The sequence below is a fragment of the Rhamphochromis sp. 'chilingali' genome (genome assembly GCF_963969265.1).
Source record: "Rhamphochromis sp. 'chilingali' genome assembly, chromosome: 2".
Taxonomy (NCBI): domain Eukaryota; kingdom Metazoa; phylum Chordata; class Actinopteri; order Cichliformes; family Cichlidae; genus Rhamphochromis; species Rhamphochromis sp. 'chilingali'.
Window position 1 is genome coordinate 67,520,185 of NC_137930.1, and position 12,452 is coordinate 67,532,636.

At 40.9% G+C, this 12,452-nt stretch overlaps 1 protein-coding gene across 2 annotated transcripts in view; it reads right to left on the reverse strand.

Annotated features, from left to right (window-relative positions):
• LOC308392363 (solute carrier family 66 member 2) overlaps nt 1-12,452 on the reverse strand; it is a 62,020-nt gene that overhangs the window by 13,250 nt on the left and 36,318 nt on the right. The window contains exon 5 of one of the 2 annotated variants that reach the window (XM_080875353.1): nt 11,890-12,177. The exons of the other annotated variant lie outside the window; for it this stretch is intronic. Coding sequence (XP_080731479.1) covers nt 12,159-12,177 — 19 coding nt within the window. The 3' untranslated portion in view covers nt 11,890-12,158. Of the gene's footprint in view, nt 1-11,889; nt 12,178-12,452 lie in introns of those variants that run through there. 2 annotated transcript variants of the gene reach the window in all.

Below are 12,452 nucleotides of genomic sequence, written 5' to 3' on the forward strand. Positions count from 1 at the left end.
ACTGCGCAGGACCCTCAAGCTCCCAGGCCTCTGGTAGAGGACCCAAGCTAGAAGGATAGACCGCCCACAGGGGCGAGGGGGGAATATATATTTATATGTATACCTCCTGCCCTTCTTCTAAATGCTGGTAAAGCTGGTGTATAACAGTGAAGATAATAGTAGAGTCATTGGCAAAGTGCCACGTGACTTGTAATAGAAACTGAGTCACACTTAATAGTTGCCTTCACAGTTGTTTCTCCGCTAACTGTCCTTGATTTAGATAGATTTGTCTGTAGATTTTTCCACAACGAAGAGCCAAAATCTTGCCCTCAGTATCTCAGTAGAAAAACAGCACATTTCCACTGCTGCTGCCACTGAGATAAATAAGCAGCTGATCCAACCCACAACAGCTTTAAGCTTTGAGCTGGGAATCACACTTTGCATCTGAGACCTAAAAAAAAGTCTCAATGGGAGGGGGGTTCAGAAGGTCCCAGAAACTGCTGATCCAGTACAAAGCTCTGTGGGAAAAGGCCCACTGGAGAAACAGGGGCTGATGCTTAAAAGCTTTGAAGAGCTTCAGATCCCCTTTTCCATCTTTATTTTTTAAAGCAAACATGCATGTGTGCATTGGGTTAAAATGTGTGTCCACACATGCTGTTTTAAGTGCGTGTTCACATGTGCACCCACACATGCTGGTGAGGTGATTTAGCAGCGGGGCTGCAGATCTCCCCGAGGGGGGCAGATAGAGACGAAAATCAAAGGGCCCAGTGAGAGAGGAGCCTAGCTGCTCTTAACGCACTAACTATGAATTATGCATGTTGATCGATCGCACACAGGCAAACACCGAAAAGTTCCCAACCTGCCAGAAAAAGATGGATTCTGCTAAACAAAATGAAGCAGAAGGGAGGAAAGGAGAAGAAGGGGTGTTACACAGAGTTTGCCTACGGATATTTTATATCCCTCATTGGAGTATGTCAACAGGACAGAATAGATGGGGAAGCTTTTTGGTGCTGGCTATTTAAATATATTTATTACATGTGTAATCTTGTGTAATCTGAAAGGATGCTGTAGCGTTGCTTTTCAAATACCACCTGATTCAAAGCTAAACAAACGTATTTCATGCAAGGCTGTCAAGACACTGCACACTGCATTCAGATTAAACACAGTGACTAAACCTTGGTGTGGCACACACACATTATTAATGAATGAGAAACATCTCATTCATTAATAATTATAAATGCAAGTATGTTTTTCAAAATCGGTCAACACGGTTTGAAAATAATTAAATAATATTTGAAAAAACAAGATGTGCCAGAATATTAAACCACGTCATGCTGCTAAAACAGCTTTGACTTGTAGATGTCATAGAGCGGTTTCAGACACACACAGAAGAGACTTTAAATTTTATAAAGTGCGAGGCTGAAATTCAGACTAAATGTTATGGTCCACACAAGCTTTGAGATCTGGGGAATTCAAAGGCCCTGCATCAAATCCTCTGCTACCAACTGTGGGTTTATTTTTAACTTTGACTCTCACAATCTCTCAAAGCTCATCCAGTCTCGAGGTGACTGCGTCTTTGAAGCTGTAGCTGCTAAATGTTGGAACAGCCTTGTTCAACCCTCAACCCTTTATCTCTCGCTATAACGCGGTTCACCTTTCGCAGCCTCGCTGTTTCGCAGATTTTTTATTTTTTTTGCAGCGCATTGTCTCCTGCGTCCTGATTGGCTGTAGACCATTGTCAATCAATCTCGCGCCGTGTCTCCTGTACAGTACAGGATGCGTTCAGCTTGTCATATTTACATAAATCTTCAATCTCTAGCAGTGTGACTCTGAAGTGCTGCTCTGTATGTTTGTAAGTTTTCTCCCCAACAAACACAACAATGTCGACGAAACGTTTTGCACCGTCAGAGGCTCCTGCGCTGGCACCCAAAAGCCAGAGGAAGATGCTAACCATCGCACAAAAAGTTGGACTTCTGGACATCCTAAAGGAAGGTAGAAGTTACTGTATTTTTTGGATTTTAAGGCACATAACGCGAAACAAAAGAGTCAGATGAGTCAAATTTTACTCAACTCATTCTTCTTGAAATCAAACCTGAAAACAGGGTTTGATCTTTGGTTTCTTTCTATAATACTGGACGTATTTTTTTACGAAGGTTTGAACTTTGAGAGTTTAAACAAGTGAGAAAAGTGTGAAAATGTTCCTGCCTGTCTGAGAAAAGTGTATAAAGTGCGTAGTGCGGGGTTTTACAGCCTTAAAACATCTAGAATAATTGTAAAAAACATAAAGTTGGCTACTTTTATCTATCGTGGGTTATTTTTAGAACGCAACTCCTGCGATAAACGAAGGACCACTGTATCTCTAAAAAACTTCACCAGAATTTCTCCATTTTATTGTTGTTTTATTTTTACCTTGATAATAAATTCTTCTCTGTCACTATGATAACAGCATCGACGGCATAGAAGAGCAGAGAAAGTGAAGGCTGAGGAGCCCGGTGAGAAAAATGCTTTTATTTATTAAAAATGAGAAACTTTTATTGTCATCACAGTAATTAAAACTTTATTCACAGTACTGGAAAGTTTACAAATCAGCTTAAAAGTTTCTCACAGAAATTTCCCTTTCTAAGGCACATTTTTAATTTAGCATCTAACTGATAAAGAATGTTATAAATAATCATTAATTAATAACAAAATCTCTATTTATTATAAAACATTTATGTTTTTAAATGGAATATCTGAATAGGTGTACAGAAGCACAGCAATCATTCCAATGGTAAATTGCATTACCCAGTGCAGGTTTATCACGTAAAGAGGCTAATTGATCATTAAGAATAATTCTCGTAATTATGCTGGCACAGCTGAAAACTGTTTGTGGTAGGGGGCCTGATCAGAGCCCAGCAGCAAGAGGAACAGATAGTGGGAACTGCTGACAGGCGCAGAGTGAGACACAGGTGTTGTGCGTTGGTTGAGTACCATCTTTTCTTTCTTTCCATCTGCAGTAGTGTGCTGGCACTCGGGGCTACGAATATACACCACAGGAGAATAGTGAGAGTGCGACGGCTCATATTCATCACCGTTTAAGTTAAACTGTTGCTAAAGGAAATCTGTGTGAGAGGACAAAACATGTCCTAAGAACAAGCCAAGCTGCTATAACAGGAGCCCCCATCTTTTTATTTCAATTGTGGTGTGTGCCTGTGTGAACATTGGCATCCTCAAAGAATGACCTTTGACCTTTAGATGCAGATGGACAGTCGAGTCTTGTCCCGTGGAGGTGGCTCTTCTATGCTGTGCCATACGTTCATGAAGTGGCTGTTTGGTCTCTCCAATGTAGAGGTCTGGGCATTCCTTGCTGCACTGCACATGGTTAGACTACGATGAGCTGGATGACTGAGAACCTTCGCTGACAGTTTTAACACAGTTGCTTTCGGACATTGAAATGATGCGTACAAAAGAAAGAGCAATAACAACAAAGGGCAGGCTGAATCTCCTAAATCACTCTTCTCCAAATACAAATAAGTAAAGTAAAATGTGTCCAGGTAAAAATAAAGATAATTAAAAGCTAGAATTACCGTCATATCGGGCTTATTAGCGTCGCTCATCGGGCTGCTGGACCAATTATCTTATGTCATGGAGAGACATCGGTCATTTATTCACAATAATCGCTATTTCCCTTAGATCACAGGTAAGAATTTATTCAAATAACAGACCACGATCACCTAATGGGTCTTCAAACTGTGCTCAAGCTCAGGGTTAAGGTGTCATTTGTTTTAGAGGCAATAACCTGTGAATTTAGATTGATTGTGAGGTAGATGAGCATTCTGCTTCTATTAAATCTTCCATCACAAGGTAGCAACAGCATAGAAGCAGGACACAGAGTGACAACATTACACTCGTTGGTTCCTCTGGGATATAGCTCTAATACACAGGTCACAAATTGCTTAGAGGTCTTAGCGCTGCCCCCGAGGGCCAGACTGTAAAGGTAAAGGTACTGGTTGAAATGGCCTACAGGTAATGGCCACGGTCCCATTACCATCCCCAGTAGGAGCGTTATTAACGCCTGAAGAGTGTTAACCTGAGCTGAGAGCAAGAAACAAGGTGTTAGAGTGTATGTGTAAGAGTGTGTGATAAAAATGGGGAATAAGGGACGGATCGTTATGTACGTGTTATATAATAGCTCACATTCATGACAATAAAGAAAATTTAACTAAGAGAGAAAAAGAGTAGAAGAAAGCCCAGCACTGTATTTGTCTGCATACTGTCAGTGAGAGAGACGGCCAGCGTCAGCGTTCCCTTTACTGTCACAGAGTGACATTGTGAAGGTTGGAGGCTTTGGTGCAGAGCTAGCAAAGGAGAATGGGACAGGAAGCAAAAGTGATAAACTTTAATGAGACGAAAGAAAAAAACAGACACACTCCCCAGGCAGCTGAGCAATCACACACACACACACACACACACACACACACACACACACACACACACACACACACACACACACACACACACACACACACACACACACACACACACGTTGTTTACATAAACAAATAGCAACTCCAGCACCGGTTGCAGCATCCACCTGAGTAATGAAGGCTTTTAAAAAGCCGAGCGGTTGGCAGCTTCATTCAACGACCAAACACCATCAGATCTAAACCTGAGAACATTACATAGTCAGTGTTTACTAAACAGCAAGAAACCAGTTTATTCTTAGACATCAACAGCACATAAAACTGATGATTATGCAATTTCTACTTATTTGAAAGATGCAAAATAGTAAATTCATTAAATATTTAAGACTGCTTTCATACCTGTGTAGGAACGACAGTCGTAGCCACTTATTAGTTTGAAGCTGTTGGTTTGGCATTTGTCTGTTGCTGTCTTGGTTTTTTGGAACTGTGCTTTAAGTGTTTAAGGTGCTAACTAAAAATAAAGACAAGATGATAGTTTATTAAATTTTAATGAAATCTGCAGATTGTTTCGGTGAAGTTTAATAAACTCCTTGCTATCTAAAATATAACAGGACACCGGAGTAAATTCTCGAGCATCTCACACTTCTGATAATCAGCTGTCTGCTCGACGTTTATTCAGCTGTGTAAAAACTATAACTTTAATCTCAGACAAACCGATTTACTACAAATAAAATACTACAAAAAAAAATCCAAAAATAACATGTTTAAGTTATCTAAGTGACTTATATATCATGTTTAACCTGAGTAGCAAAAGACGGCGGTGGGTTTGAAAACGATTTGCCGGGAGTCAGACGTCTCCGAAAACGTCGGAGCGCTTTTGAAAATATGTGGTGTCCTGATAAACTGAGCCGATATTTGAGGTTTACACAGCTACATTCTCGCCTGAAAATATGTTAAACGTTTATTTTGTGACCCAGAAAGAATAATAAGAGTAATATTAAAACTAACTAGCTGCCGCCATTGTTGGAAACTAAGCTGGGCCGCGCTATGAATTCTGGGACACAGCTTCTTCTTCGGGGTTTAACGGCAGCTGGCATCCTTGTACATGCAGTGCTGCCATCTTCTGTTTCAGTCCGTTATTACACTCTTAAATCCTATTACTTCTGCGGCTTTTGTGATCTTACAAAGCTTCAAACGAGGCGTCGACTATTAAATCAGTCGTCGACGATTTTGATAGTCGACGTAATCGTGACTAGTCGACTAATCGTGGCAGCCCTACTAACAGATGAGGACTGCCATCTGGATTATGATGTTTGCAGAGGACACTGTGATCTGTACTGAGAGTAGGGAGCAGGTGGAAGAGAGCCTGGAGAGGTAGAGGTATGCTCTGGAGAAAATAGGAATGAAAGGACAGAATACATGTGCAAGGAGTAGAGGTGGTGAAGGTAGATGAGTTTAAACACTTAAGGGTCAACTTGACATTACCAGAAAGCAATAGCCAGCAGTCAAGAGAGGTGAAGACACGGGTGCAGGTAGGGTGGAGTGGGTGTCAGAGGTGATTTGTGATAGAAGGACAGCAGCAAGAGTGAAAGGGGAGGATGACAAGATGCTAGTGAGACCTGCTGTGAGGTATGGTTTGGGAGATGGTGGAACTGACAAAAAGACAGAGCACGGAGCTAGCAGTTACAGAGTTCTGATACTCAGACAGTCACCAGCCAGATTAATAATGACTATTTCAGAGTGACAGCTCAGGTTGAGCAATTTGGAGACAAAGAGAGGTGAGATGAGATGGCTGGGACACGTGCAGAGGAGGGACGGTGTATATGATGGGCGAAGGATGCTGAAGATGGAGCTACCAGGCAGAAGAAAAGAAGATTCATGGATGTATTGAAGGAGGACGTGCAGAGGGTTGGTGTGACAGTAGATGTCACTAAGGATAGGATGAGATGGAGGCAAATGATTCAATGTGGCAACCCTTAAAGGGACCAGCTGAAAGGAGGAGGAGGAAGAAAAGGAGAAGACGACGAAAGCAAAAAAAACGGGTTTCATTTGATTGTTGGACCCCAGAGACAAACAACAGTTTACACATTAAATTCAAGGTGCAGACCAGGGTCTCTTGGGGGACGCCATGAAGTACAACATGGATTTCTTTTTAATCATCAATTCCTCTCACGTTTCTCCTCTTTTTAACAAGTGTCTCTAACCTGTGCTTTCAGTTCATCCTCATTGATTTGGAGCTTCCACCTTGTCTCTTGATACCTGACACTAATTAGATTTTGCTAATGACATTAACCCTTTGGATTAATACTTTTTCAAACCTACACCTAATTTTCCTTGCCAATCACGTCAGTCAGGCTCATCCAGTCTTTTGCTTTTTTTGTTGGATTTTTTCTTCACTGAACTGTCACCTCTTTAATTTTCCTAGTATTAGTAGTAGTAGAATGAGTGTGCACACATATGCACAAATGAAAAAATGTTGCCTGGAAACATATTAAACAAACTGTCAAATATACTCCATGCTTCTTTCACATCCTTTACTTGACTTTTCCATGCATCTCATGGAAAGTCATTATTTGGGTGACCTGGAAAAGGTGCGTAGTCCTTCATGAAACAGATCCATACACTCAGCATCACACCTCTGTAATAGGGCTCAGGGGAATGTGAGTGCACAAAAACAAGCTACTGTTACACCTGGGATAGCATTAGAGCAAGTGTTGATTGTGTGCCACACCGTCGTGTGGAAAACAGTGTTTAATATCTAGAAACTGGAAAATCCTCACGTATGCATCGCGAGGGATCATCTGTGCCGTTTCCAACCGTCAGCAACATTTGTGCCATAAAGCCAATATCTATACTGAAATTATGAAATATTCCTGTTGAAAATGCATAATCTTGTGGAATGAGTCATCCAATACTCAGAGGTGTGGACTCGAGTCACATGACTTGGACTCGAGTCAGACTCGAGTCATTAATTTTATGACTTTAGACTTGACTTGAAAAAATGTTCTAAGACTTGTGACTTGACTTGGACTTTTACACCAATGACTTGGGACTTGAATTGGACTTGAACCGGTTTACTTGAAAAGACTTGATATTTTACCCCAAATATAAAATTTAACATGCATATTATATAGAGATTGAAAATGTGACGTCATTCACGGGTAGAACCGCAAAGGATTCTGGGAACTCGTGGCAAGCGGTACTAGCGCACGCAGGCTTTCAATTAAAATCAGTTATACAGCAATAAAAAGAAACACAAAAATGTCAAGAAGCTGTTGTATTATTAACTGCAATAGCCGGTCGCATGACAGCCACGGGAAGCCGACGGGTAAAGAGATCGGTTGTTATCGGATTACATCGTTGAAGAGAAATTGTTCGAGCCAAGTTTCCGAAGTAACAAAGACGCGACGGATGGCCTGGATTGCAGCCATTCAAAGACCAATTATAACGTCCCAGAACCCTCCAGCTCACAGGTTAGTCTGCTCCAAGCATTTACACGAAGGTCAGTGTTTTTTAGTAGTTAATACGTCATTTTCATAACATAATTGGTGATATAGGTTACAAGCAAGTCTGGCGCTGAACAGAAATTGTCGCGCTATGCTCCTTTATTTATTGTGCATAAATAGTAAATTATCCTGACACAATATTGCGTTTCGCTTCTGTTATTATGGTACATTGACAAAAACATATACTTTTATTCACAGGATAAAACAGGTTTTTTGTATCACTAATTGTCCAGTACGATTACAGCATACAATATTATTGTCACTGCTACATTTCTGTAACGCGTACCAGAAATTATTTCCACTACTAATTAATTACCGTTGAGCTCAAAGGTTATATTAATAAACGGTTAACGAATCTGTATTTATGACGACGATTTGTGAGACTGGTAAACTTATGATACGTACGATGGTCTTTCGTTCTACACGGTGCATTTCAAGGTCCTGCACCCATCCGTCGGTAAACTGTACCTGGGCTTGTTGCAGTGACCGGAAGTTACTAAACTTCACGAGTGTATGCGCTCACTCCAAGAACCGTATTATTATAAATATGCATATAAATATGCTACAATGAGATAGCTGACTTCATCTAACTAGCAAATGTTGTCCAGGCTACGTTGGTGATACAGTTTTTTTTAATGTGTATGATATTTTTGTCATGCGATTTTAAAGCCGGTCCTACAACCGCATCCAAGAATAACATGCAGCTTATCTCAGAACTGTCGGTGAAAATTATTCTTGGAGCTAGGTTTAATTGAGCTGCATTTTAAAGAGGTGCAATTTCACAATTTGTGTATATTTTCTAAGTTCACTATTTTGTCATGTGTTGAGAAAAACACAGATTTTAAAATTACATGGTCTAATATTTACATTTAGCATAACTGCAACATTATTTTTTTCGTTTTTTTTTTTAAAGACTCGAAAGGACTTGAAATTCAAAGTTTCAGACTTGTGACTTGACTCGGACTTTTACACCAGTGACTTGAGACTCGACTCTGACTTGCCTGACATTACTTGAGACTTGACTTGAGGATAAAGACTTGAGACTTACTTGAGACTTGCAAAACAATGACTTGGTCCCACCTCTGCCAATACTGTGCAGTATTACTCTATGATTAACTCATACCTCCTACACAAACACAGCTGACTTCCTTTTTTATTTTTGGGGACTTTCACATATCTGAGTTTAAGGATTTGATGTTCCCAACTTCAAAGACCTTTTGTGTTGCCAATCTTTGTGTGATGTTCAGGTTCAAGCCTAGATCCTGAGGACATGTGAAATGGTAAATAACTGCGAGAGAACAGTAAATCATAAAACAGCAACTTGAAGATAAAAATGCAATCAGAGATGCAGGTGGTGTAACACAGTATGTGCAGGTAGTTACAGAAAGCATGGATGGCAATCTGAAGTGGAAGTGGGGACATACTGAAGATATAAAGATATACGGTACACACCGGTCACTCTGCTGCTCAGTGCAGACAAAGCAAACGTCTCTAATAGGAAAACATTGACAGTATATCACGGGTCCCCTCTCACCTCACAACACACTAAAAATAGCTCCATAATTCTTCATGTTGGAAAATATAATGCAAATATTTACACAGCAAAACCAATCAGTTCATGATATTTGAAATATTAATTCATTTTTATAGTAAGTGCACATGGATCAAAACATCAGTTATAAGTCTACTGCTATAGCTAACAATCTGCACACACACACACACGTACGCACACACACACAGACACACACACACACGTTATGTATCCATTGTGCATTTTTACAAAAAGGAATCTCGACTAAAGGAAAACAAACCCCGCGCCGAGGAGAGTTGCTACTTCCAGCTGACGTCACTGTAATTTCCTAATTTTAGCTCTTCTTTCTTCACCACGCTCCCCTGGTATGAATGTTAACCAACTTCAGTAACTTCCTGAAAACCTCTTGAAAAGATGCCAGTTGTTTCCTAGAGATTAAAAGTATTTTTTTATAAATGCATATTAATAAACACACAGATTTTATACTGACGACAGACATAATAAGGAAATAATGATCATAATTAGCATGAGGTTCTGTGCCATTAGGAGTGTAATTGATCTCACAGTCATTTACCTGAGAGGCTAATAAGCATGCTCACTGACCTTAACTCACTCTGACACAATCTTAACTGGGAAAGCATTCATAACGTAAGCTGAGGGTTTTGTTTGCCTCCCGTTTCCACCTTCTGCTTTCTCTTCTCATTCAAGGTGACCTTGAAACCTTGAATTTTAAGTGGGGGGTGACCCAAACCTAAGGGATCCCTTTTAAATGTTGCTTTTAAAAATAATTCTATACTATATTTTCTAAGGGATCTGTGGACTCCTGTTCATTAGTGGTAATGTTAATGCTAATACTAATAACTGTCACTCATATTTCAAATTCAAATTCAAATTTTATTTGTCACGTACACAGTCATACACAGTACGATATGTAGTGAAATGCTTGGACAACTGCTCGTGACCTAAAGAAAACAAAAAAGGAAAAGGCTATGAATAAGATAGGAAATAAATATGAAAAATTAAAAAGGGTAAATTTAACTAGGAAGGAATAAAATATAAATTAAGGTTAAAAATGAAATAACTGTACAACACAAATTAGAATGAAGGGTAAATTTAACTGGGAAGAATAAGATAAAGATAAATATATAAATTAAAGTTGAAAATAAAATAACTGTACAACAAAATACACAATACACAATATAGAACTATATAAGAATGTATGAAGAAATCTAAATATAAATAAATATATACACAATAACAGCAGCTGTACAAGTATTAACCGGAAATGAAGAATATAGTGACCAGTGTTGTGCAAAACCAAAGTCCAGAAAGTCCAGTGTGTGTGTAAGAACCGTATGTGTGGGTCAGTACTGTGTGGTGGTGTGATTGAGAGACCGTATCGCCTGCGGGAAGAAGCTCCTCCTCAGTCTCTCTGTGTTGGTCTTCAGGGAGCGGAATCGCTTTCCTGACCTCAACAGAGAGAACAGTCTGTTGTTGGGATGGCTGAGGTCCTTCACCATCTTCCTGGCCTTGGTCCAGCACCGCCTGCTGTAGATTGAGTGCAGGTCAGGGAGCTCGGAGCGGATGGTGCGCTCAGCTGACCGCACAACCCTCTGTAGAGCTCGTCTGTCCTGCATGGTGCTGTTCCCGAACCAGGTTAAGATGTTTCCCGCCAGGATGCTCTCTATGGTGCACGAGTAAAAGTTCCTGAGCACCTTGGAGGGCAGTTGGAAGTCTCTCAAGCGTCTGAGGTGGTAGAGACGCTGTCGGGCCTTTTTCACCACGGTGTTGATGTGACAGGACCATGACAGGTCCTGCGTGATGTGAACTCCGAGGTATTTGAAGCTGTCCACTCTCTCCACTGGGCACTCGTTGATGACAGGGGTCTGGTAGTTCCTCTCCTGCTTAGTGCTGAAGTCCACTATCAGCTCCTTTGTCTTACTGACGTTTAGAAGGAGGTTGTTCCTCTGGCACCAGTTCTCCAGATTCCTAATCTCCTTCAGGTAGGCCGTCTCGTTGTTATCAGAGATCAGGCCCACCACGACGGTGTCGTCAGCAAACTTGATGATGGTGGTGGAGCTGGTAGTGGCCACACAGTCATATGTGTACAAAGAGTACAGCAGGGGGCTCAGAACACACCCCTGGGGGGCTCCAGTGCTGAGAGTGGTGGAGGCTGAGACATGTCCGCCCATCCTTACTGCCTGTGGTCTGCCAGTTAGGAAGTTGGAGATCCACTGACACATAGATGAGCTGAGTCCCAGATGCTCCAGCTTGGTGGTGAGTGTGGAGGGAATTATGGTGTTAAATGCAGAGCTGTAGTCTATGAAGAGCATTTTAACATAATTCCCCCTTCTAGTGTCCAAGCGAGTGAGTGATGTGTGGAGGAGATGAGAGATGGCATCGTCTGTGGAACGATTTGGACGGTAAGCGAACTGTAGTGGGTCCAGTGTGTCTGGTAGTGAAGAAATGATGAAGTCTCTGACCAGGCGTTCAAAGCACTTCATCACTACTGAGGTGAGGGCTACAGGGCGATAGTCATTGAGAGAAGCAGGGTGGGGTTTCTTCGGGACAGGAACAATGATGGACTCTTTGAAGCATGTGGGGATCACCGACTGATATAAAGAGATGTTGAATATCTCAGTGAACACAGGAGCTAGCTGGTATGCGCAGTCTCTTAGGATACGACCTGGGATGCCGTCTGGTCCTGCTGCTTTCCTGGTGTTCACTCTTTTGAAGGCTCTATTTTGGTGTTTCCTGTCTTTAAACAGACAGTCGATTTTGGCATGAGACTGATTTAGTTTTAGTCTTTTGAAGAAAACCTGCATTTGCTCTGGTCACATACTAAAAGCATCTAGGCTAGCTTTCTCTGTGACGTTTTAGATATCTGACAGAAACTAATGCTAAAGCTGAATCCCCTTTACTTGCAATATACTTTAAATATTAGAGCAACATTGGATTTTTAAATTCTTCATTGTTAGGGATGTGAATTGATAGAATTTAGAGATTCCAGTTCCATTATCGATATTGCTTATT